Here is a 25,016-nt window from a genome sequence, read left to right on the forward strand (position 1 = left end):
TATCTTTAAGAAAAAACACTACTCCAATTTAATTTAGTCGGAACATCAATTAAAAATTAGCCAAATTAATTTCGTACAAATTGTGAGAGTCGTTGCCTATTGTCAAATGATTTTAGTTTGTTTAAAGCGATTTTCCATTCAATGGACCAACAAATTGGCTCAGTCACAATCACAATGAATATGCAAATGTTTATTTATTAACACAGAAATGTGATAAAATTACATAAATCTATGTTTTTTTTTCTTTTCTATTTTTCATTTATTTACCTATATTTTATTTTCAATTTGTTTTATTTTGAATTTCAACCAACTATTGGCGATATGCCAATTATGTTTGGAAATTGACATAAATGAAACTGGCTTTAGTAAATAGCCCAGTCAATTGCCCAAAAATGTATATCTGAGAAGTACTTAAATATCAATGCAAGTTATTGGTTGTGGCATAAATCATTTACATTATTATTGCTTGTTTTAGTTTTGAAAAAAAAAAAGAAAAACGTAATGGTTGATGGTTAAGATCGAGATGGGTCACGGCTAGCAATTTGTTGCAATTAATTTTAATTGCATTGCATGTCATTTGCATTCGCATTTCGATTTCGTTTTCGATTTTTCACACACAATTTGAATAAATCAACAGAAAGAATAAGAGAGAAAGCGAGAGAGAGAGAGAGAGAGAGAGAGAGAGGGAGAGGGGGGAAAAACTCATAATATTTCCACCACAAACAGCAACAACAACAACACCATCACCTTAAATGCCATTTAAGCAAATAAATTAACTATGAAAATTAATGCAAACACACACATGCACACACACACTCAAACAAATTTATATTGTTGTCATTGCAGTGCGACCTTTATTGGTTGAAATCAGCTTCAACAATCAGCCCATGTCGGCAGATCGAAAATATGAAATCGAATGCCAGGCCATTGGTTCTAGGCCACCAGCCAAAATAACCTGGTGGATGGGCAATGTGGAACTTCATGGTCACAGTCAAAAGGTAAGCTCATCTTTATCTCTTATTTATATTTTCATTTCATTCACTCAATTGCCTAGGTATCTGAGGATGGCAATGTCAGCGCATCGGTATTATCCATTACACCCTCCAGAGAAGATCATGGCAAAGCATTATCCTGTCGTGCCACCAATGAACTCGTACGCAATGGCATACGCGAAACGGCTATGAAACTAAATGTATTTTGTAAGTACAACCACTCTCTGGCTATAAATAAATTAAGCTCTAGCTAAATGAAAGTAGTAAGTTCTTTTGACAGCACTCAATTTAAAAATCAAGCTGATTTACACGCATAAACGAGTTCTTTTAAGCTGTTACCAAGATACAAGTAGTAAGAGCTGATTAATATCATATTTCGGAGGCAAGACTTTTCTTGAAAATTATTCTATTCTTAGGTCTTAATCTTTAATTACAATCCCTTTCAATTTTAATGCCCACGTAAAGGTTATTTTAAAATTCATTAAACCTTTAGAAGAAGACTCGTGCAAAATCCAGTCCATATAATCTTTTGCCTGAAACCAAACTTTTAACTAATTGCTTGCAATTGATGAAGGCGCTCAAATTACATCTACACATTAAATGTGTATAAGTTGAAGTCAAATGGTCCATTATAGTTTCCATAGAAACGTTTAAAGTTTTTCGTGTACGAATTAATCATTTTTAAAGTTTAAACTAATAGGTTTTCTTTATTTGCTGGTTTCATTCACATGGTAGCCTAATTTCGGTTGATTTTGGTGTAAGTTTTTTGTCAGTCAACGCTCATAAATCGTGTTGGTTGAGTTTCCGTTTCTATCCATCAGAACTGGGCCGATAGTTTAACCTCCGTTCGACCCCTTTAATTGCACACATGTTTGACATATGTGCGCTTCTGTTTTATGACTGCGACATAAACTAACGACAAGCGCGCGGATAAGTTTCGCGGGTTCGGGATCGGGGTGTGGACTTATGGTTGGCAAGGGCATAAAAGAAGCAGAGAGGAACGCCAGCCAATCCCATAAACTATGTCAAGCGCTTATCGCCCATGTCCTGGGAATCAATACTGTTTTGCATACAAATGCCATAGACATGGCAAAGAAGTTTTTTTTCTGCTTTTGCCCGCGGAATGCATACGTTTTTCCCTTTTTTTATTTTTGGCTCAAATGTCGAGCTTTTGTTTGTTTTATGGGCCAAGGCAAAAGTTTGTTAATAAAATTTCTATGGCAAAATATTAAAAAAAAAAAAAAGAAACAAAGGGAAAATGAGGAGACGTGAAATCGTGGCACACTATAAGGCAATATGTGTGTGTCAACTTATACTTATAAAGTGGCAACTCAAAGACTTTAACCCACTCATACACAATCTCAGGCGAGTAGCGGAGGGCAATGGGAGGTGGGCTCATGGTAAACCCCTTTTATGTTTCAATAGTCTCAAGTCTCAAGTATCTCCTCTGACGTTGTCGTCAGTGTGCCCCATGTCCTATTATCTTTAGAGAAGACTTTTCTCTGCCAACATTGGCATTGCGAAACTTTTCTTTCTCTACTCCTTTCGCTTCTGCTGACTTTGACTCTCTCATTTTTGTGCGCGCGCTGCGTTGATATAAAAAATTAGATAACAATTTCAATTTCCATGCTCATTTACATGTTTATAGCGTGCTTAAAATATATTTTGCCCTCCATCTCCTGCCATCTACACTCTCTGCTGCTGCTCCACTTCCTGGCGTGTGAAAATAAAAACCAAACGAGGGAAAAACAAAAAAAAAAAAATAAGGAAAAATGTTTTGTGTCTTCTTCAAGTGAGCTCTTTGTTTGCCCTGCTTTCTGTTCTGTCTCTGTCTCCACTTCCTTCCTCTTATTTTTTTTGTTTTTTCTTTGTTTTTTGGAGATTGAAAAGTTGAAGCAGTGCCAATAATTTCCTCATTATTTCACATCATACTTACTTATACACTTTATAATGGTCATAAAAAAGTTATCTTAAATACCTTAATCTAAAGCAAGGGGGCGAAGCGCAAACACACAAACTTATTTTCCACACAATCAACTCGCATCAGCATTAAAAAACGAAGAAGAGTAAATGAAATTACCAAAAAAAAAAAATACTAAAAAAAAAATAACAGAATTTGAAGTCATCAAATGAGAAGCAAAATACTAAATGTATTATCAGGAATCTTTTAAAAATGATTTAATTAGCAGCTAAAAACCTAGATCTTTCTCGTAGGAGTGTAAGGTTTGATGATTGGATAGGATTTCAATATTTTGTCGCTTTAACACAGTTTTAGATGCATGATTTTTAAACAATTTTCTAACCTATTGAAAAGACAATAATATTCAATTAAGATATCAAATTAAACACTGCTGATGAGAAGACAAAACCCAGTTCATTGTTATATACTGTATTCGAGTGTCGTATGCAATTAATCTTTTGGCAGTATAAGCCAATTTTTCTCTGGCCAAAAGAAATAAGTTTCAACTTAATGCAATTTATATGGCCAGGCAATGTTGGTCAGAACGGCTTGTGGAATCAATTTAAGGGCTGCTAACGAGCAGTGGTTCAAGTTTTCGCAATAGACAATGACAGGCAACACAGACAGAGACTCACCAAGAGACACACACACATATATATATATATATATATATACTGACTGTAGTGCAACATAATGTGGCAATGCACTGCACTCAAAAGTCGTTACTGGTTTTGGTTTTATACAGAGTCTTTTTTTTGTATGGCTGTATGTGTGTGTGTATATGAGCCATAAAATGCATTAGCCCAAGCTAACTTGGCTAGCTTGTCCAGCTTTGCCAGTGACAGTTATTACCACTTAAGCCCATCCCAACCGCAGCAACCCTATGTATGTGTGTGTGTACTCCTGGTCTATTTTCATCCTCTTGGCCTCATCTAGTTAGGCTTAAAGTCAACGCTAATGAACTTGTTGAGCACATGGAAAAAGTCTTTAAATTATGCAAACTGCTACTCCAACTCAAACTGCCATTGCTCGTCCTACTTGTGCGTCTTTTTCTTAAAAGTCTTCTTAGTCTGTCTCTTCCCTTTTTCACTTTGTTCAATTCTCTGTGTTAAGGCAAGCGAATTTCATTTTCATTAACAAGTCTTTGCAAAAGACGAAATCGGCTTAAAGAACAAACTTGCTGCTGCTGCTGTTGCTACTAAGAACGTGGCAAAACAACAAAAAATAAAAGGCAAGGAAAAGGAAAAGCAAAAGAAAAGAGACAGACAGAGAACGAGCTGAGAAAAGTTGCCAAAAAAAAAAAAAACAGAAAAACAACAATAAACAAAATAATAATAAACAAGTGAAAGAGGTGGCTACAGAAGAAAAATGATAGAAAAAAGAGAACACAAAAAAAAGGAAACGACACTAATCACAGATAAGCTTAGATTAACCTCCTTTTTTTTCTCACCAACTAAAACAATAGCAAACAAGTTTTGTCTAAAAATTGCTCTTGGCAGATAGATAGATAGATAGTTAGGCACAAACTAAGAACTCTAAGAAAATGCATTCAGCAAATACTGGCTAGAAATTTTCATCTTTCATTCTGTCTTGCTGTCACTGTATTCTTATCTCACTTCCTTACATTGCAGTCATACCCACCTTACAACTGGATCTGGGATCAAATCTAAATCCGGAGGACATTGAGGAAGGCGATGATGTTTATTTTGAGTGTAAAGTGCATGCAAATCCGGCTGCTTATAAAGTTGTCTGGAAACATAATGTAAGTAACAACATTTCCATCTTGAAATATTTATGAAGTGATGATGTGAATGGAATGAAACAAGCAAGTCGAAAAACAAAAGCAAACATAAAGAGACAAGAAGGGAGAGGGATTGCGAGTGTAAGTAAGATGAACCGTTCGAGTAAACATATGGGACAGTTCTCAACTGGACAATAACTATCAATCCTAGCCCAAAGATATTTGCATACATGTTTAAGGTTTAATCGAATAACACTATACAACAAGCAAGTAATTTTACTTACTCATAGAAGCCCTGTGAAATCTAGAAATCCTAATTTGTTGTGCAGTGTAGTGGAAACGATTATAAAATCCCTTTTCATTTTATCTTCTTTTTTCTTGCCAAATATCAATACATTTTCTTGGAAATATCAAACGACCCTCGAGAATGAAAAACATATTGACCTTCAAATGTTATTCACAGTGCTTAATGCACTCAGGGCAAATTGGGTATAGAAATAGAAACGAAACTCTTGTCTTCTTCTATTAGTCACTTCCGGCAATTCCCCAGACATTGGCGTGTCTTCGTCATAACTCAGGAAACTTTCTTTAACGTACGAGTAAAATTTTTCGTTAGTTGTTCCTCTTGTTCTCCGTGTTATGAAACAAAAATTAAGTGGTCATTTTTACTGAATTATTGGCCAATTATTTTAAGGCAATTGAGTCAAGTGGTCGAACAAACGGTAAAATGGAATAGGTACCGAGAAAACGGCAGAAGGAGATGTGAAGCAAAAAAGTTTACAAGTAAAATTATTTGTTTATTACTTTTACCCACAAGGCACAAAGAACTTGAGCAGACAATACATAGATAAAACATAATACACAAGCAAATATAAATTCTAACAAGGATGAAAGGCAACTGAAACTGGAACTGAATTGAATCAAGTGCATGAATAATATGAATACTAATTGAATTCATTAGAAAAAGCAACAACGACGACAACGTGAAGTACATGAGCAAACAAGAAGAACAAAAAACTTTTTGGCCAAATTCACATAATAATAATAATAAATAAACAGCAAACAAACACTCGAAACTTTCTGTTAGGCCAACAATGTACAAACAACTTGTACTATATACAAAATCCAAAATTTTTGTACACAACAAATGGATGTTTATTTGATGGTTACATGGAGGGGGAAAGAGGAAAATTAAACGTAGAGAATGCTAATTATTTTTACGTTGCCAATCAATGAGCTTTAGAAGTCAATGTTAAATGTAAATGAATGACAAAGTAAGATGAAATAGCAGCCAGATGCCATTCAAAAAGGGGGCTTATTAATAAATCATAGCCCAAATAGTTCATAGTAAATCATAGGTAAAGTCTTTTAAGCTCTAAATAGACGCTTATTAATCTTGTTTTTATGTACTATATTTGTATTCGTTAATGAAGGTGTGTTTAAAAAATAAACAATCCTTCTAACTGGGTTAGAGAGTTAAATAAATAAAAGTAGAGGGAGACATTTAGGCAATTTATTGTTTGAATTTAAATATTGAATATAATTTGGGATAAAAACTTTAGTTCTACTTTTCGAAGGTGTCCACCTGTCTTGAACCCCCATGTTGAAACGCCCTTACATGCATTCAGCTTATATCTGAATTGGTCTAACAAGGCGAAAACTAGAAAACACAGTTAGTTAGTTAGTTCATTTGCAATTTTCACTTTCACGCCGTTGCCAAACCTCCCTAAAACCAACACCTCTTTTCATTTCCACCCCATCCGTTTCTATCTCATAACAATAAAAGTTTAGTGCCAAGCCAAAATGGTAATGAAAGGAGGACTTGGAACGAGTGAGGGCAAAGTAAGAAGAGCAACAGCAAACGTTAACGTTAACGGCAATGGCAATGCCAACATCGGCAATGACACTTTTCGTCTAGCATATATGCTCCGACTCACATGCCGTATGCGTAATGAGTTCAAGGCTAAGCCAAGCAAATTGCATCCATTGCATAAGACGGAGGCCACAACCCGCCCAGGTTCGAGACCTTCATTAAAAGTCAATGGTTAATTGGCAAAGAAGCAAGAAAACTAGTAACTAAAGGGGAGAAAAAGAAACCGACCAATGCCTTTTTTCTACAATGAAAGCACAAATTGCAATTAAAATTCAAGACAAATCAAATTAAATTTAACCTAACAACAATAAAGTGTCTTATGCAATTATTAACAAGTATTTGAAGACAAAGAGAGAGGAATTGAGAGAGAAAGACGTTGCCTTTGCTGCTTGTGCAATTAATTGATATCACATACGTATACATACATACATTCTCGTATAAGTGTGTATGTAACTAAAACAATGAAAATAAAGAAGAAAACAGGCATGAAGATGATGAAGAAAGTTATTATTCAATTATACATGCTGACAATTAACGACGAACTGGCAAATTAAATTAACAATTAGTTTTATTAAACTTCAACACAAATACACACACACACACACACACAGTAAAAGTTCTTCATGGCATGTGGAAAACTTTCGCATGCTCATTAACAACAAAAACACCAACATCAAAAAGGGGAGAAAATTGTTCAAGAAAATGTAACTTTGATGTGAATTTCGACTGGCAGTAAAACTTGCTTGTTTCACACATTTTCTACAAATGCTAAAAGGCAGAAAATTTGATTGCAAAATCAGTCAATGGGAAGAAAACCAGGTCTACATGGAAAACGAAACAAAATTTAAATAAATTTAACAAATTTACATCAATCTCTAGAGCCATTAAGTAAATTACCTTAACTAATTGGGTATTTATGGTTGGGAAGGGGCTTCCAAGCATTAGAAAGACAAACAAACAACCTGACAAACAAATAGACAAACTACAACAAATATGACAAAACAGAAAAGAAAACACTGAAAAAAAATTATTTGGGCTCCCATTAGCATTGAGCAAAGAACCAACAAAAAAAGGGTTCAGACCTGCGGAAAAGCTGCACAGGATGTGCCCTGAAACTGTATGAACTAATCCTTCTGCTTCTCATACTCAGTAGTCGGTGAAGCGAAACAATTTCTACTTATATTTTGTCAACCTTGAACTTTATTTACTTTTACTTTTTTTCTTCTACCCATTTATTTGCCGCTGTCGCTGTTGCTGTTGTTGTTGTTATTTTTGGTGTATGGCCTGGTGACATTTTTATTTGTTTTATGACAGACAGCAGCAGAAGCAGCGGCAGCAGTCGGCAGCGTTGAAAAGAAAACGCCCTGGGTTGCCTCTGGCTGAGCTCAGCAAATGGCTGAGCGAACATTTTGGGGGCTATTTAAGTAAAACCCCAAGGGAAAGGTAAGGTTCTGTGAATATAAGAGGGGGGACTGCAAAGTAGACAGAGCAATGTAGGTGGCAGAAATGAGGGCGGACTATTGAAGGCTGTTTGTGTATTTAAAATTCCTGAATTTAATGTCTACTCTATGTTTATTTTGACGATATATGTCACCATAATAAGTATATACTTAGGTATATGTGAGTTCAATTAATGCACGGGCGTAGCCAACAAAAAATTAAGAAGTAAGTAAGAAGAAAAAGGTTCAAAAAATTTATCATCAGCTTTATGTTAAAAGGAAAAAATAATGAAAGTTTAGTCTTTTTGATTTCATTTATGTAGATAGAAAGAGTCAGTAGTTCGTTATAGACATTTTCAGCTTAATATAATTTTATATCTTATCCCCCAATGAGTATATCTCAATTTTCTTCGCCTACTTCTATGAATTTTATGGCACAAATAACTGTCAATTTGAGGCGAGCACTAAATATATTGTTTAGTAGTCGATATCTTGATGGCATTTGTCAAAGCCATATCCACTATATAATTATTGACAGCGCTTATAATGAATGAAAGGCAAATTTGTCTTGTTTCAAGCTTAACAAAAGACGCGAATGGAATAGCACCAGGCTGCCTTTCCCATTCCCTCACTTTCTCTCTCTTTTTCGCTCAAGCTTTCCCTCTTTGCACTTCTGTTCGACTTGTGGCCCATTTTAGGTCGGCAGACTTGAATGTCTATAAGCAACATTATTATCAAAGTGTTGCATTGTTTCAAGCTATTTGCACATATTCTCAAATGTATTTGTATGCATTGTGAGTGTGTGTATGTCTGTATTGGTGTGTGCGGTTGGTGGGTGTTTATTTGTTTGCATTTGTGCTAAGGTCATAGAGGCTGAAGTAGTAGAGGCAGCTTTGGGCTTTTGTTTTGGCCTCTTTTTGACTTTTGTCGACAATATTTATACACATTTTTATTTATTTCAATGCCTTTTGTGTGTTCCACGCTGCGAAAGTGCGAATTTGTTGTTGCCGCTGCTGCTAAATGGCACAAGGCTCTGGGGAAATGCGTCAAAAATGTTGTTGCTGCTGTTCTGGTTCTCGAGTGCCGGCACATTGGGAAAAGCCAAGAGCCAAAGCTATAGAGAGAGGTAGTGCGAAAGAGAGGGAGAGAGTGTGAGAGAAAGAGAAGAAAAAAGGTCAAGCCTGCCAAGATTGTTTACACTTGTGAATGGCTATAGGTGTACGTATATATAAATATATATATATGTGTGTGTGTGTGAGAGGAGGGCAACTTAAAGTAAATATTGGCTGATTTTTCAGGCATTTTTACAAATTCGTAACACGTAGCACCGGAAACTGTATTGCTGCTGCGCTCTAATGAAGCGGCTCTTGGCATATGTGAAGAGGGATTTATGTGATTTTGTTTCTTCCTTTTTCTCAACATCTAAAAACTGAAGGGAAAAAAACACACCTTAAATGTTTATTATTATGTCTTAAAGATACATATGTTCATGTAAAGACATTCCTTTAAAAGTAAAGGGACAACAAATTTCACTTTACATTTTTACATATAAGGTTTAAATGGTTAAAATCATTTAAAGTATATGGTTCTATTTTCATTATTGGAACCTATTTTCGCTTGGTATGCTATTAAATTTTTAACCTTAAGTCCTGGCCGACTGATTTTCTATTCGGCCATTAGGAAAAACGAAATGCCGCTCAGAGATTTTAATCCTTAAGTCGCACTAATTAGGAAGGTAGATAGCTTTTCTGCCTCTCCCACGGTCTCTTTTGTGTGTATGTGTATATGTATCTGTATGTAACTTCCAGCTGACAACATAGACAAAAGCTGATTAGCCATTCAAAGTATGCAATTGACTTGTTCTCCCATCTCACATACATATATGTATATGGTATAAGTCCCCAATTATAACGGATTTTCATTTGTATTTACCTTTTATGTCTTTTCCCTTTTTGTGTGCTCTGACTGCCTGCCACCTGCAGCATCAAATCATCCAACACAATCAACGAGCTGGCGTAATTGTCAGCAGCGGAGATCTGGCCCTCCAGGGTGTCACGCGTCATCAGGCGGGAAATTATACCTGCACAGCCTCTAATGTAGAAGGCGATGGCGACTCAAATGTGGTGGAACTGAAAGTGATGTGTAAGTATAGAGAATTTATTTAAACGAACATGTATGGAAAATTATTTTCAGTCTAATTTCAACCACTCAAAATAATTTAACAAGAAAGATTACTTTTACAATAGTTTAACTTAGATAGTGAAATGTCTTTGGCTAAGAGACAAAAATAATTCCAAATTTTAGCGGTCTAGTATTCAAATGTTTTTTAAGCAATTTAATTTAAATCTTAATAAAACCTGTCCCAAAAGATACTTACGTTTGATCCTAGAAAAACAGTCAATACGGGAAACAAACTTTTTCTCCAACCTTTTTGATTTCACTTAAAGTATTGATTCAAAAATTTCATTGCAAGCTTTTACTTTGATAAGAATTTCATGATTTTCTTTAAAATTTCATTTTCATTGATTACCTATAAATCTCATTTCTAGCTTTTATCGTTCTTTGGCAACTTTAACTTTTTACCTTATGACCCATAAAAAGCCAGCAAAAGAAAAGGAGCCATCTCAATAGGGGATCATTAAAGACGTGGATATAGCCATTGGCCATTAACAAACATTTTCAGCCGCTTAGGGCAAGAGATGGCCATTTAAAATCGAAATCATGGCTCTTTCTCAATACAATACACACACGAGCAATTCAAACACCAAACCACAACCAACAGTTAACCCTTAGCTAGCTAGGGGGATGCTGTTGCTGCTGCTGCTGCTTCTGTTTGGTTTCACGAGTGAACCTTTGACATACAAAAACGAGCATTATTGAGTGTTCGAGTGCGACCATAGAACGGCAATGACAGCATGCCCTTTTGTGGCCCTCTTGCAGTTTTATTGCGTATACGCCCCATTCTCCCATTTTGAACTCTCTATTGTATATGCTATCGGCTCGGCTCGCATCAGTTCATTGTGTGGTTCACTAGCGGCCTTAAGTTTAGCAGCTTTGGTAAAATCTTAAATTTCTCTTCAAAATGAAATATCAAACATTTTCTCTCGACTATAACAATTAATTTTGGTCTCAAACCTTCTGCTCAATTTGTGTTCAACGCAAGCCCAGTTTGGATAAAGAGAGAGAAAGACCGAGAGGGAAAGAAAGAGTGAAAGTGTTTAAACCCTTAACTTTTGGTTAATTAGTTTGCCTTTTTCAAGCAATTTAACAGGCATGGGATTCTTATTCTCATTGTCTTTGCTTTTGTGTCGTTTCCACATTGTAGTAGCTGTTGTTGCCTTATGCTTTTGGTTTTCCTGTGCCATTTCCTTTACGGGTTTAACTTCGTTTTTTTCTTTTTGCGCTTCTAAAACTTTTTTGCCGCTGTTGTTTTCCTTTTTTATACCATGAAGGTCGTTCGGTGGGCAGAGAGTTAAGCTTCCGCCTGGTACAACCAAAGCTTTTCTTCCTCTGCTTTTCCACACACTTTTCGGCACCCGAGTTGTGTGTGGTCCACAATCCCAAGGCAGTGCCGCCTCCTTTGACTCCTGCCAGTATCTAGTGGTATCCTATTTCCTCTATTCCTTTCGAATTTGTTTACGGCTTTCTTTCGCATACAATATCGACAGTTGTCAAATTGAACAATAAATTGTAGACTTGCAGTTGCAACTTTTATAACCAACAGCAGAACAGCAGCGACAACAGCAACTGGCTAGTAAGATTTGCCTGACCAAGGATTAGAAGAAATTGAATTTTCAGTTGGCTAAAAGTTTTTCTTTCACTTAACGTTTCGGGGCAGTCGCTTTTTTGTTTTCTCATTTTTTTGTTTTCTGTTTCGGTTTTTCTGTTTAGTTGGTTTGCCCGGTTGCCCGGTGGTTGCCATCTTCAGTTTGAAACTTTTCTACTTAGGATTTGAAGTGCGGTTTGCCTTTACTTTGCTCGCTTGCCATATTGTAGAAGGCATGCAAAAACAAAAAAGACAAAAGATGAAGCCCAACTGGGTTCCAGTCAGCCAGCTAGGCAACTAGTCTGTTTGATGCGATTATTGATCTGCCTTGGCTTTACTTTACTTTGGTTACTGCAACCGAACAGCAAAATGCACTTGAAAACATCAAAGTTTGTATTACCTTCTCTCCCTTATCTCTCATCTCTCTCTCTTTTCCCTTATACTACTTGCAGATAAACCAATTTGCCGGCCCGATCAAAAGAAAATCTATGGCGTGGCCCGCAACGAAGCAGCCGAAATTGTTTGCGAAGTGGATGCCTTTCCGCCGCCAGAGAACTTTAAGTGGTCCTTCAATAACACCGCCGAGACTTTCGATATGCCACAAAGCGGATTTCGACCACATTCAGCTCAGGGTTCAACACTGACCTATACACCAGTTAAGGTAAGTTAGAATCGTAACAAATAAATAATGACAAACTATACAAAAATATGAAATCAAAAGGAAAATAAGAACACACTTTGACACCAATCAATCTCAAGATATGGGTTGGGGGTGGAAGAACGTTGAAATTGTAAATGTAACCTTTTGTTGTGGTCCTTGGTTTTCGGTTGGCATTAAATTTTCATTTTTCCGCCTCTTTTACTCCTCCCTCTAATAACGATGATGATGATGAGGATGATGATGTTAAATTGTTATTGACACATTTGACATTTTCTGGTAACATGGACTATGGTCTGATGGAAAGTTGAAATAAAATAGCAAAATTTTAATTAATAGGCGGTTGTTGCCCGCACGGTCTCGCATGTGCGTGTCACGCTGTCGGTTGAGGAAAATGTAAAAACAATACACACCAAATCCCACAGAACTGAAATATGCGGTAGGAGGAGGTGCGGAGGCACATGGAGACAACGACAAAAACAACAACCAGAACAACCTTTTGGGGAAGTTGCTGTCCAACAATTTTAATTAAAAATTCTATTAGCACTGCTTTCTAATTAAAAAAAAATACACACACACATACAGAACAAAAGCTAAAGGTTATGGGAAAGAGAAATGCTAAAGTAAATGCCAATAATTTTTAATGGTTATCATCATGAGTAGATAAGGAAATGTCGCATTTTCTCTCTCTTCGGCTCTCACACACATACACATACACACACACATACACAAACACACTCGTTTTCTCTCTGTGTCTCTGAAATTGCCAATCGTCAACATCAATTGCCATAGCAATTTTTGAACAATTCCACCCCAGCAATTGACCAAGCAAATTGACCATCAGTGTCCTGAGTTTTCAGTTTTCAAATTTTCAGTTCAGTTTCATTTTTGCCAAAATGCCATGGTCAAACTCTTAGTCTCGACATCTCTGTCTCTGATTCTTTTGTATCTGGCATTTGCAGCATGCATTCACATTCACATTTGATTTCATGTGTGTAAATTTTTATTGTTAGATGGCACAAAGTTCAGTTCAAATGAAAGGGTAAAATTAATATGTGTTGCAAACAAAGTGAAGTCTGTAAAATGATAGTAGATTTAGGTGATCATTAAAATCGAACCACAAATATGTTCTGGTTTGATATGATGAACATGTTATGTTTCAGGCTAATATTTTTGTGGCTGATTGCTGCTTATTAAAGTAATGACAACAACATAAAGGTTGACTTTTTTAGTTGTTATCTTTTCTAAATGGTACTAAAAAGTTTTAAGTTTCTGTAAATTTCAATTATTCGATTCCCAACATTTACTCTTGGCTTTTGCAAAAAAAAAAAAAACGAATCAAAGATGACATCAAATGTGGCTTACATTTCAACGATCAAAAGCAGTCCAAAATTTTCATAGTCAAACGGCATTCAAATGAGTTCCGTTTACAAATACAGACAGAGCATTGATTGCACGCCCACATACATGCACACTAACTAACACACACAAGCAAACATAGCTCATACTCATACTTATAAATCATTTAGCTCAATTGAATATGAGAAATCCCTTCCGTTCTGTTGTCATATATGCTGTTTCCGGCTTCCGCAACCGCAACTCAAACATCGGAATTTTTCTTTACCATTTTGCCTTAGTCTGCTATTTTTTCTCTTTCCTTTTCTTCCTCTCATTTGCTATATGTCTGTCGGTGTATGTGTGAGTTGCTCAAAGGGCAGCCGACATCCAACAGCTCATTAATTTCGCTTCTCCAGCACGGGCATGTTTCTTTCTTCACTTCTTTTTTGATTCTGAATTCTTCCTTTTTCATGTCTAACAATTTCCGCCTACTGACATCTATGTAAAAGAACAAAATTTGTCAAAAATACAAGTATTCTTTAAATAAAAGACTGTTAGACTGTTACTTTAATGTTCAAAATTTGTCATTATACATTGCATTAATAATACATAGAAAACATGTTCGTCAACTATTTAGTGAGAGAGAGGGAGAATGTCGCCGCATTTTGCTGTCAGCTGCAATAATATTTACCTTTGGCTTGCCGCAACATTAAAATAATATCAACAAAATCAAATAATAATCATAAATTTTATGGGCATGCATATTTTCCGTAAAGTTTTGTTGCAATGACACTTCTTGTTGTTGCCACTGTCACTAGTCTAAAGCTGACAACAGTTTCTCTCTCCCTAAACAGTATGCTATGCTTTTTGTATATACGAGTAAATTGGTTATTACTTAAAATGCTTGAAAGTATCTGCTTGCGGCAGCTCTATTATTGTTTTGCATCCACACACATACACATACGCACACATAAGTGGCTTTTGATACTGACGTGCAGTGTTGGCAGCTGCCAAGTTGGCGCCTTTCTGCCAACACTATGTAAAACAAAACCTCAAACACACACAAAACAGAGACTGAGAGAAAGACACACACGCACACACACAAAAACGCATCCCTTGCGAATAATTGTAAATATTTTAATTTTCATAAATTTGTCATAAATTTACATAAATACCTGAAATGCAGCTGCAATTTTAAATGGTTAACACTTTTTTGACATAAAATGTCAAGATATGTATTTAGATCTCTGGCTATTTTATCCTTAATAAATTGAAAACCTTTTCAGACTTATCTTGGGCAAATTGTAATTGCCTTTGAGCTCTAACCTTTAATTTTTGAAAAAAGAAACCCCAAATATTTAAATCAATTATTTATCGATTTTAAAGCTTCTAATTAGTTTCAATATACATTTTTGATATGAGTTAAAGTTCAGAATCGCTTTAAACTCTTGGAGTAGGTTACTAAAGGCTCAGGCTGACTGCTTTAAACAATGAGTTTTGCGCTTGTTTTAATTAACTTGGCACGCGGTGGTGGCGGCCGCCTACTTTTTGGCGGCTTCGGGCGGTCGGTCTGTGTTGCTAAGCTAACTTGTTAGCTCCAAGCAAGTAGAACGCGTTCTGACTGATAAATAAGCTGCAATTTGTGTTGACATTTTCTTGTTGTTGTATTTGGTGTTGTTCTTGTTGTTGTTGTGCAAGTGATTTTAATTTTTAATGAGTCCTTGCCGCTGTGACGTTGATTAAGTGGTCCGATTTTGTCAGAGACGGGGGGCATAGATAGATATACACCCACATACTAACACAAATGGGGGAAAAATCAATTGTACCTCTCATTCTCTCTCTCTCTCTCTCTCTCTTTCTCTATCTCTCTCTCTGAGCTTTTGCTCTGGCCCTGTTTGTTTTGCTTTTTGTTTTGTCTTTTGTTGCTGTGCACTTGACCATTAGGCCATATGAAGGATTTTCATTAGCACAACATTTGACAAAATGCAAACAAAAATAAGTTAGCCAACCAAACAGAGGAAAAAGCATGGGAAGGTGGAAAGTAGAAGAAAAGGACAAACAATAGACCCGCAGGCGGGGCACTTAGCAGGATACACACAGAGACATGGACACGCACAGTTGAGCAGCAGCAGCAGCAGCAGCAGCAGCAGGAGTAGCTCAATGAAAGCCATGTTAACATAGTTTTCTCTGTTCAAGCAGCCGCATCCACCCACAACCACACCCACCCCCGCTTTCCAGCCGTCAGCACATGACATGAAATTATATTAATGAAAAACTTATTGACAGCTGTGATCAATCAATGATGAAGCTGACAAGACATTTGCTTATATGGGTTTCCTATTGATTTAATGAATTAACTTTCGTTTCGTTTTAAATCACAAAAATACAAAAGATTGATCTGTGTGTGTGTGTGTTTTTTTTTTACAGGAAATGGACTTTGGCACCATTATGTGCTGGGCCGACAACAATGTGGGTCAACAGAAGGAGCCCTGTGTATTCCATTTAATAGCTGCTGGCAAACCGGAAGCTCCCACCAATTGTACGGTGGTCAATCAAACGTCCGATTCACTTGAGGTTTATTGCATTGAAGGTGAGTTGCTCCAACAACACAAACCATAAAAATTGCCAGCCAATTTGTTCCCTTTTTATAATTGCTGATGAGCCAATCAATGGCCCAAAAAAAAAAATGAAATAAAACAAACGGTAAAAAGAACTCAGAATGGTCAAAAGGATAGGAAGAAGAGTCAAAGTATTGCTTCAATATAAATACTACTACAAAATATATGTATATACAATATGTATATGTAGTTTATTTCCTGCAAAGGATTTTTTTTTTGTTTTCAGACTCATTTAAAATACATGAGGAACTTAAGTGCACTTTGGCAGCCATCTAGAAGAGCGGCGTGAGAGTGTGTATGTGTATATGTGTGTAACTTATATAAAGCACAGCAACTTCCTTTTCGAGTTGTTACAGACAAATAATAATAAAAATGCAATGAAAGCATAAAGCTAGAAAAAGGAAATACAATCCCACACACACACATACCGAAAAGCAACAAAATAGTTGGTAAATTTTCAATTCAAGTTTAAATTTATCAGTACTAGCTAAAAGCACAAGCCGAGGCAACGAGCAGCACCAGCAGCTAAAAGTTAAGCTCAAATTTGTACATACAAAATGTTTTTGGCTTGTTATGCAGGCCAAAAAGGATGAAGGATAACGGAAACGAAAAACGGAAACTTTAAATACAAATTCAATTCGCATATTTTATGCGAAACGCTGAAAATGCAAAGACAGAAAAATGCCAGCAAAGCGCAAAATAAGCAGCAACAGCAGAAGCAACGCCAACAAATTGAGCTGAGTTCAAAGTTCACTTTACTTATGTTAGAATAGACGAATAGTGTGCGGGGATAGGGAACGATATGGAAGCCTTGCATATTAGCAGACAGAAAATGTCCTTGTGAATTGCAACTGCCGAGTTTATGATGCATTTATGCGCAGCCCTTGAGTGCAAGGCAAAATCAAAGCAACAGCAAAAGCAAAAGGAGGAAACAACTCATAACGAGGCGGCAAGTGAAGGCAACGCCAGCTACTGAAAGTGCAACAAAGAGCGCATAATAACTGCATACTTAATGCTGCCTTTTTGCATTTTTACTTTTTCTCTCTCTCTTATTCCCCTCTTTCCTTCACTTATGTTTTCCCTCGTTAGCATTACTGCTTCTCTTTTTTTTTTTTCTATTTTGTTTAACATTTGCTAGCAATTGCCAGCAATTGTTGTGAGGTAAATATCGTCTCGAGTTTTCTTTGACTTGCGGTCACATAGCGTATACTTGATATGTGTAATAACCGTTGACATCTCCACATTGACAGTAGTTATACCACCGACTCACATAAATATTTATAAATTTAACAACGTTTAGTAAAACGAGTTTATTTTAAAGCTGCATTTGCTACGGCTTTGTGTGATTATTAGCTACGGAATTATAGCTAGATGAATAAAAAATGCCCTCTTTTTCAGCTAGTAATGAAAAATTTACATTATTTCATGCTTTTTGATTTACAATTTTTTGACCGTTAACCAATCAACGAGTTGTCCAGCAGAATTCAGAGAAAATCGATAGTAGAGATTTCATGACAAAAGAGAAATAGAAAAGTCAAAATAAAATGAAATAAAATCAAGAAGGCTAAAACTCTTATTCTGTGTAGTCTTTCCTATGAGTTGACCCGACTTTATTAAATATATTTTGGACCTCATTTTACTCATAACGGTTATGGAAGCCAAGCACTTTAACCCTTGGTCGTCCCCCAACACAAAAATATTTAAAGTTTAGCTAGAATTATATATTTTAAATGCCATTTAATAAGACCACAAAAGAACTTGAGTCAAGTCAACTGAATTGGCCCATCTTCCTACCCCTTGCCGCAAAATAACGAAGATGAAAATGCTTCTTTTGGCTTTTTCCTCTCTTACTGCGCAAATGGCACTTCATTCTAGACACAAAAGCCGGCTTAAAACACTTGCGAAAAATGTTCAAATATTTTATAATAAAGGCAGGCAGCGGCTGAATAGGTTCTTTACCGTATTTTGTTGTTTTTTTGCGTTCTTTCATTTTTTTGGCTAACTTGAGAAGGGCCCAAAGGGAGAAATTGTTGCGCAAAATGTTTTATATGTTGCCATGAATTTAGTTGATGTTGTTGTGGCCAACACAAAGGCTGGCCCTACTGGCCACGGAAATAGAGTGAAAAGAATGTGCTTGTGCTTGGTCTTTTGCTTCAAAGGCGGCTTTTCAGTGTATGTGTGTGTGTGTGCGTGGGTGGATCGCTCCTTTTACAGCCGTCTAGTTGGTTTCTTTGTTGTTGTCGTCGCCGTCGTCGTTGTTGTCGGACTTTAAAACGTTTAGCTAATGAAATTTTGCCATGCCGGCAAAAGAACAGAACAGAGCAAAAAAAAAAAAAAACCTTCATTGTAATGGGTTAATTTTATTTACTTGGGCTCTAGCAACAATGGAAATTGCGCAAGTGGAGTTAAAATAATAAAGCAAGGGCAACGGCAACGGCAACGGCAACAGAAGCCAAAAGCGGAGGGGTTAGCAAAATGTTATAAACTGAAATTTTATTATATTCAACCGACGCTTGATGAGTTTGCTTAGTTGCCGGAGCAAAAAAAAAAAAAATGTGAACGAACAGACCAAACAAAACTTGCCCCAAGTCTTGTCTTGCTCTTGTGAAAGTTATCCTGCCAGCAGCTAACATTGGATTCAATTCCAGTTTCAGCCTCAGCTGTCGGTTGGAGATGGAGAAGGAGGTTGATGTCTCGGCCAACTTGCGTGCTGGCTTATTAAAGTCGAAATGTGCGGCGACCGAAGCTAAAGTTGAGTTACTTATTAACAACAACAACCACAACAACAACAAGAACAAAATATTAAGGGCAAATGATGGTAGGGGAGAAGGAGGTGTGGCATTTCAGTAGTCTCAATTTCAGTGGCAGTCATTTGCCTTAATGTAAAGTGCAATATAAAAAGTATCGCATTGTGTTCCCTTCTCGTTTTTTTTTCTTAGTCGCTGCTGCTCTTGTTGTTTTTGTAGTTAAACAAGTTGCCTTAAAGTTTTAATGATGCTGATGACTATGATAATAATGTGCAGCCACTAAATTAGTAGAGACGGATGGATGAACTGAAAACGGGGCAAACAATGAAGGAAGCAGAAAACGAGAGAGATAGAGGATAGAGAAAGAAAGAAACCGACCAGGGGCAAGATATCTAAAGTTCAGAGCTTTGGGAATCTAGAAAAAAATTAAGAAAAGTTCTAAAAACTGAATTGGTTATGTCCCAAGGAAATTCTTTATATTCATTTCTGTTTTCCCAAAACCTTAAGCAATTGAAATATATAAATGCATCGGCTGTGCCATCGAATAATAAATATCGCAAATATTGCAAGGGTTTTTTATGCCGATTACTTTTCACTACTTGACTCAGTAAAAGAGCAAACCCTATTAACCAATTTATTTACGTAACAATGCAATTGACCACATATTCAATCGCCTCTTTATAGGTTTCGATGGCGGAATGCGCCAATGGTTCCTATTGGAAATCTATGATCAGCACAGCGGGATACTTCAGGCCAACATCAGTGCCAAATTCGCGGTGCTCAGTGTGACGGGTCTTGATGCGGGTCGACTGTTTCGCATCTATATCTATGCGGTGAATGGACGAGGACGCAGTGATGCGGTTGCCCTTGATGGTTATACCCTAAAGGCGGCCGAGAAACAAACTGGTGAGTGAGTGGTGAAAATCTGCCAAGTTTTATTGCCTGACAAAAAAGGGGCATGGCATAACCATGGGGGACATCAGCAGCAGCAGCAGCAGCAATAGCAGCAGCGGGGGGTTGTAGCTGGAGGTTGAGTTGTAGACTTATGAATTTTTAATGCATTTTTATGTGGCGCGTGCGTTTTGGTTTTTTATGAATTTTTTATGTTAATGTTTTTTTTTATGCCGACACAAAGCAAATTGCATAACTTTGCATGGCCCGCATCCGCAGCCACATCCGCATTGGCATCATTATTATTAGCATCGACACCTCACAATTTAATTACGCTAAACTGCTGCTCAATGAATTGTAAATTCTGGAAAACGGCGAAAAAACTTTCACGTCAGAAAGAAAAACAAAAAATTATGCAGACCCTAACAAAAAAAGTAGCGCAAAAAATCCAGAAATGATTAGCATTAATAAATAGAATCTAGAGCGAGAAGAGAGTGGGGACGAAATGGTGACGTTGTCGTCTGGGGTGTCCTAAACGCAAATGCCGCCCAAAAGTAAATTGTAATACTAATTAGCCAAGGCAAAATGCCGTAAAGTAAAGTTGTGAAGAGTTTTTTTTTGTCCCCCCGTTTATCCCCCGTTCTTATTTGACCCGTCGAGAGATGATGATGATGATGACGGGGATGATGGGGATGATGGGGATGACGATGACGATGGCGACAGACGACGGGAACTGGTAACAGGGGGCAGTTGAAAATGGAAAATGTTGTGTAAACAACTTGAGCCGACATTTGAATTTTTCATAAAGTCAGGGCAAAACGGCAACAAAACAAAAGTGCAAAACAAACAGAAAAGAAAACGAAATATGAATTCATGAAATTGACTTTTTTTAATGGCAAACTTCAGATACTCTAAAACAAAAATTATATGACATAACTAGGAAAATGGTCAAAACGGAACGAATCAGTAGTAGGCATTTCTACATTTTAAAGATCATTTTATGAGATTATATTATGCTCGAAGTTTTTTAAATAAAACCTCATATTGATTATCAGACTAACACATTTTTTGATTTCCCCTTGAAAGATCTGTAAAAGCTTTCAAATGGATATAAAAGTCCATGCAGAAGAAGAAATAATTAAACGAAATGGTTACAGCTTTTAATTTTTGTAAGATATTTCAGAAACTAATAAATTTTAATCAATAAATCAATTAACTCTCTATTGACACTTTTTGGATTTAAATTACCCTCGATAGAATTTTACAATTGTAAAATTTAAGAATCACATTAATTCACATGGTTTCAATGGTTTTTCAATTAATTTATAATTGTCTTATATTTTTATTTTATGACTCAAAATATGTATCCAATAACTTTTTGCTCTCGATTTCAGTTGCATTGACCTCGTACAAGGGAAGCTCACAGAGCCCAAATAATTTCGAACTGACACCCATACTATCGATTGGAATCTTTGTGGGCATTCTGGTGGCCATTGTTTGCATTGGTATTGGGACAATTGCCGCATTGAAGCTGCGCTCGCACAAGCATCAACATCAACAGCAGCATCAACAGAAATTTCAACATCCGAATGCAAAATTCTCACGTCCAGGCAATTTACAAATTAAGGATAAAATCTCATTGCCATTGAGTCATTCGGAGGAGATGTACGACGAGAAGAATCCCGATGTTGTGCCCTACAATGAGGGTAAGTCCAACAAGCTTTAAGATGAATGTTGTGTCTGGGCTCCTGTCGTTCTGTTTTGGAATTTATGTCCGTTGGCTTAAGGCAGCTGCCATTATGCAAATGCATTTGACTGGCAGACAGGCAATATAGGCAGAAGGAGATCTGCAGGTGGAGAAGCTTTGGCAAAACATAAGCAAAAGGAGTTGCCTGCCAACTGCATTTTTGTGTGCCAGTGTTGAAATATTTAAATGACAGCTAATTGCTGTCAGGTTGCTTGCTGCTTGCTTTCTTCCTTTCAGCCAGTAGCTTGTTTGCTCATGTGTCTACTCTTGAATGGAGTGGAGTGAAGTGAAGTGAGGTGAAGTGCCTCAAGGCGAAAATGGTTAAAAATTGGGGGTCTGGATGGCTGGTTGCCTCGCTTGATTAATGGCAATCAAGAGAAACAGCAGCAGCTCTAACTACAGCCGTATACACAACAATTTAATCAATTTGCCTAACGTCCAGCTAAAAGAAAATTCAAGTAAAGTTCCTACCAAAAATTACCCAAAAAGATTTCTGTGTGGGGATGGGCCCAGAAAACTTTTGCACTAGCTACTTAACAACAACAACAACAACGGCAGCAGCAGCAGCAACTACAAGCAGAAACTTTTTGAACCGACTAAGTGCTCACTCTTCTTTCTGTATTCTTTTTCTCTCTTCCCCTTCTCACAGTGGATGGCGAATATAAACAAAAATCAGCGACACAAACGCCATCGGGACATCTTTCAACGACCAGCGAAGTGGAAATCAGCTGCAAACCAGGCTCCACATCTGGCGGTGTTTCCTCTGCCAGTGGCCCAGTTGCTGGCTCTGGACCGGGGGGTGTGGGCGGTTCTGGCAACGTCTCGGGCTCTGGCAACAACTCGGCGGACACTGGTAGCACCTACCAGAGCAGCAAGGTAAGCCAACACAGACACAGATAGCAGGCCAAAAACTGTCAACGCAAAAGTTTTGTGTGGGCCAAAAAAGTTTTAATTACAGTCTTACTAATCTATAATGAACTTGTAGCAGCAAAATAAATGCCTTTTTCATGTTTTGTCGTTCATTTTCATGTAATTGCTATAATTTTTGGTATTTTTGTTTTATAAATAAATTGAATATCAGTGATTGAAGTGGAAACGTAAAAGAAAAACGTTAAAAAGCTTTAAAATAATGAAATGTTTTAGTTAATGAAGAGTTTTAAACTATTTTTCTTATTATTATCTTGTCATGTTTGCATTTCCATTCCTAAATATTGCAAAACACTTAGGGAACTTTTTTTTACAGAAGAGTTACAATTTGCTTTAACTTATTCTATTTCGTTTCGTATAAATTACTTTAATCCACTTTCATTTCAAACTGTTCTTAGTTACGTGTGCTTGACTGTACTCAGTTGATCCTGAAGTTAAATCCAATTGAATATTTAATGATTGCACTTGCAACTTTCTTTTTTTTTCATTTCTTTTGACTAACTCCAGGACGATGAGTTGCACTATGCTGAGCTATCATTGAGCGGCGGAGCCGGTGCCACTTCCACCACAAAGAAGGGTCAGTCAACGAGTGGCGCTTCGCAGCAGCCACCGATTGGGGGCACATTGCCGCATGGCTCTAGCATGAGGAAAATGTTGCCCAGCATTCCGGCCACTGCCACATTGCAGCGGCACAAGCCAAATGCGGGCGGAATGCAGCATCCACATCAGCATGCACCGCCTCCCACATATGACTACGATTACTTTGAGGAGCCCACGATATACGCTCAAATCGATGCCTATAAGACGCGAGGTGGTGGTGGGCAAGTGGAAACTGGCGGAGGATTCGCGCAATGCATGTCGTCGCCAGGCTCCCATGGTACACCATCGACAGTGTCACCGGGCACAGTGCAAATGTATACGCTCCCCTCCCATCCGGGCGGCTATCATACATTGCCCCACAATCATCATCAGCAACAGCAGCAGGGGCCACAAAATTCGGCCTCCATGATGCAAATGATGCAGCAGCAGCAGCAGCAACAGTTGCATCATCACCCCATTGGCAATATGCCCATGCCGCCCTCCTACCAGCAGCATCAACAGCAACAGCAGCAACAACAACAACTGGCCCATGGCCAATTGCTCGTCTCGAGCAATAGCAGCGGATTGGCCTCTACCACGGCGGCTGTGGCCAGTCCAAGTAGCTCATTGCCCGGACTCTCCGGAGTGGGTAAATCCTATTCGCGTGAAATAGTCACCGTACGTACACCGCTCATGTATTCGCAGCAGGAGAGCTGCGTCTAAATCCATCCCTGTCCCCGCCCCGGCTTTCAGCCATTCGGCTAGCCCTCGTTTTACCGTATTCACTCATTAGTCATGTAAGTCTTGAGCTCTATGTGGTTTGTGTCTAGGCTAAGGGTTTTTGCCAAAATGAATTGACCCCAAAATCCCCCTCCTAACTCCTTCAGTTTGCCGAAAAAAAAATGCAACAACTAAATATTAATTAATTACCCTGTATTCATAATAAAATCAAAATTGTTATAAGCTGATTTTTTATGTATAGTTTCTATTGAATAGAAAATTATATGTATATTAATCCGGCAAAATGAATCTTAAAGTATTCATCCCTGCCACTCTCGCTCCCACACTCCGTTTTAAGACCCAATCAATTAAATAATGAGAAATATTTTTCAAAAAAAAACTTTTGTAAATGTTTTGTAAATGTTAGAAAGATAAATAGACAAAAATAAAAATATTGTTGCCATAATTAAGCTCAATAGAATATAAGGCAACAATTTTTTTTTATTTTTAGCATAAATTAACATAAATCAATTGCAAAAACTAATGCAACAAAACAAAAAAAAAACACAAAACAATAAAATTCACAAGCAAAGGCAAATGCAAACTTCTTGGCAATTATATATGGTAAATGAATTCTCTAATTGTATTTAAAATCAATGATAAATATAAATAGATTAATCCATACACAAAAACCAATAAAAACAAATTAGCTGCAATTAGTTTGGCATAAATGATTAAATAAATGTATACATACTAAAAACTAAGTATTATTCTCTGTGTAAATAGCGACAAAGGAAAAATCAACTTGCAAATCAATTTAAAACGAACATTTTGACTTTATTTTTCCTGCAATCAAATCAAAGCATTGAAGTTGGGCAATTAACTCCAAGGATTCGGCTACGAGATACCCTGTACCAGCCAACATTCTATTGAATTTATCACTCACATATATCAAGAAATATTTCAACAGATTGTGATCTCATAAATATATATAAAATAGTTACTGTTACTATTTTAAAT

The 25,016-nt window shown here is 37.0% G+C and overlaps 1 protein-coding gene across 1 annotated transcript in view; it reads left to right on the top strand.

Moving 5' to 3' along the window:
• The window catches only part of LOC26529200, a 52,786-nt gene extending 28,569 nt beyond the window's left edge, over positions 1–24,217 (top strand). The window contains exons 7-16 of the mRNA XM_015176962.3: positions 847–998; positions 1,055–1,199; positions 4,584–4,714; positions 9,988–10,147; positions 12,224–12,432; positions 16,195–16,357; positions 19,817–20,038; positions 21,418–21,729; positions 22,420–22,646; positions 23,205–24,217. Coding sequence (XP_015032448.1) covers positions 847–998; positions 1,055–1,199; positions 4,584–4,714; positions 9,988–10,147; positions 12,224–12,432; positions 16,195–16,357; positions 19,817–20,038; positions 21,418–21,729; positions 22,420–22,646; positions 23,205–23,999 — 2,516 coding nt within the window. The 3' untranslated portion in view covers positions 24,000–24,217. The remainder of the gene's footprint in view (positions 1–846; positions 999–1,054; positions 1,200–4,583; positions 4,715–9,987; positions 10,148–12,223; positions 12,433–16,194; positions 16,358–19,816; positions 20,039–21,417; positions 21,730–22,419; positions 22,647–23,204) is intronic.
• The last annotated feature ends 799 nt before the right edge of the window (positions 24,218–25,016 follow it).

The sequence above is a fragment of the Drosophila willistoni genome, chromosome 3R, assembly GCF_018902025.1.
Source record: "Drosophila willistoni isolate 14030-0811.24 chromosome 3R, UCI_dwil_1.1, whole genome shotgun sequence".
Lineage (NCBI taxonomy): Eukaryota > Metazoa > Arthropoda > Insecta > Diptera > Drosophilidae > Drosophila > Drosophila willistoni.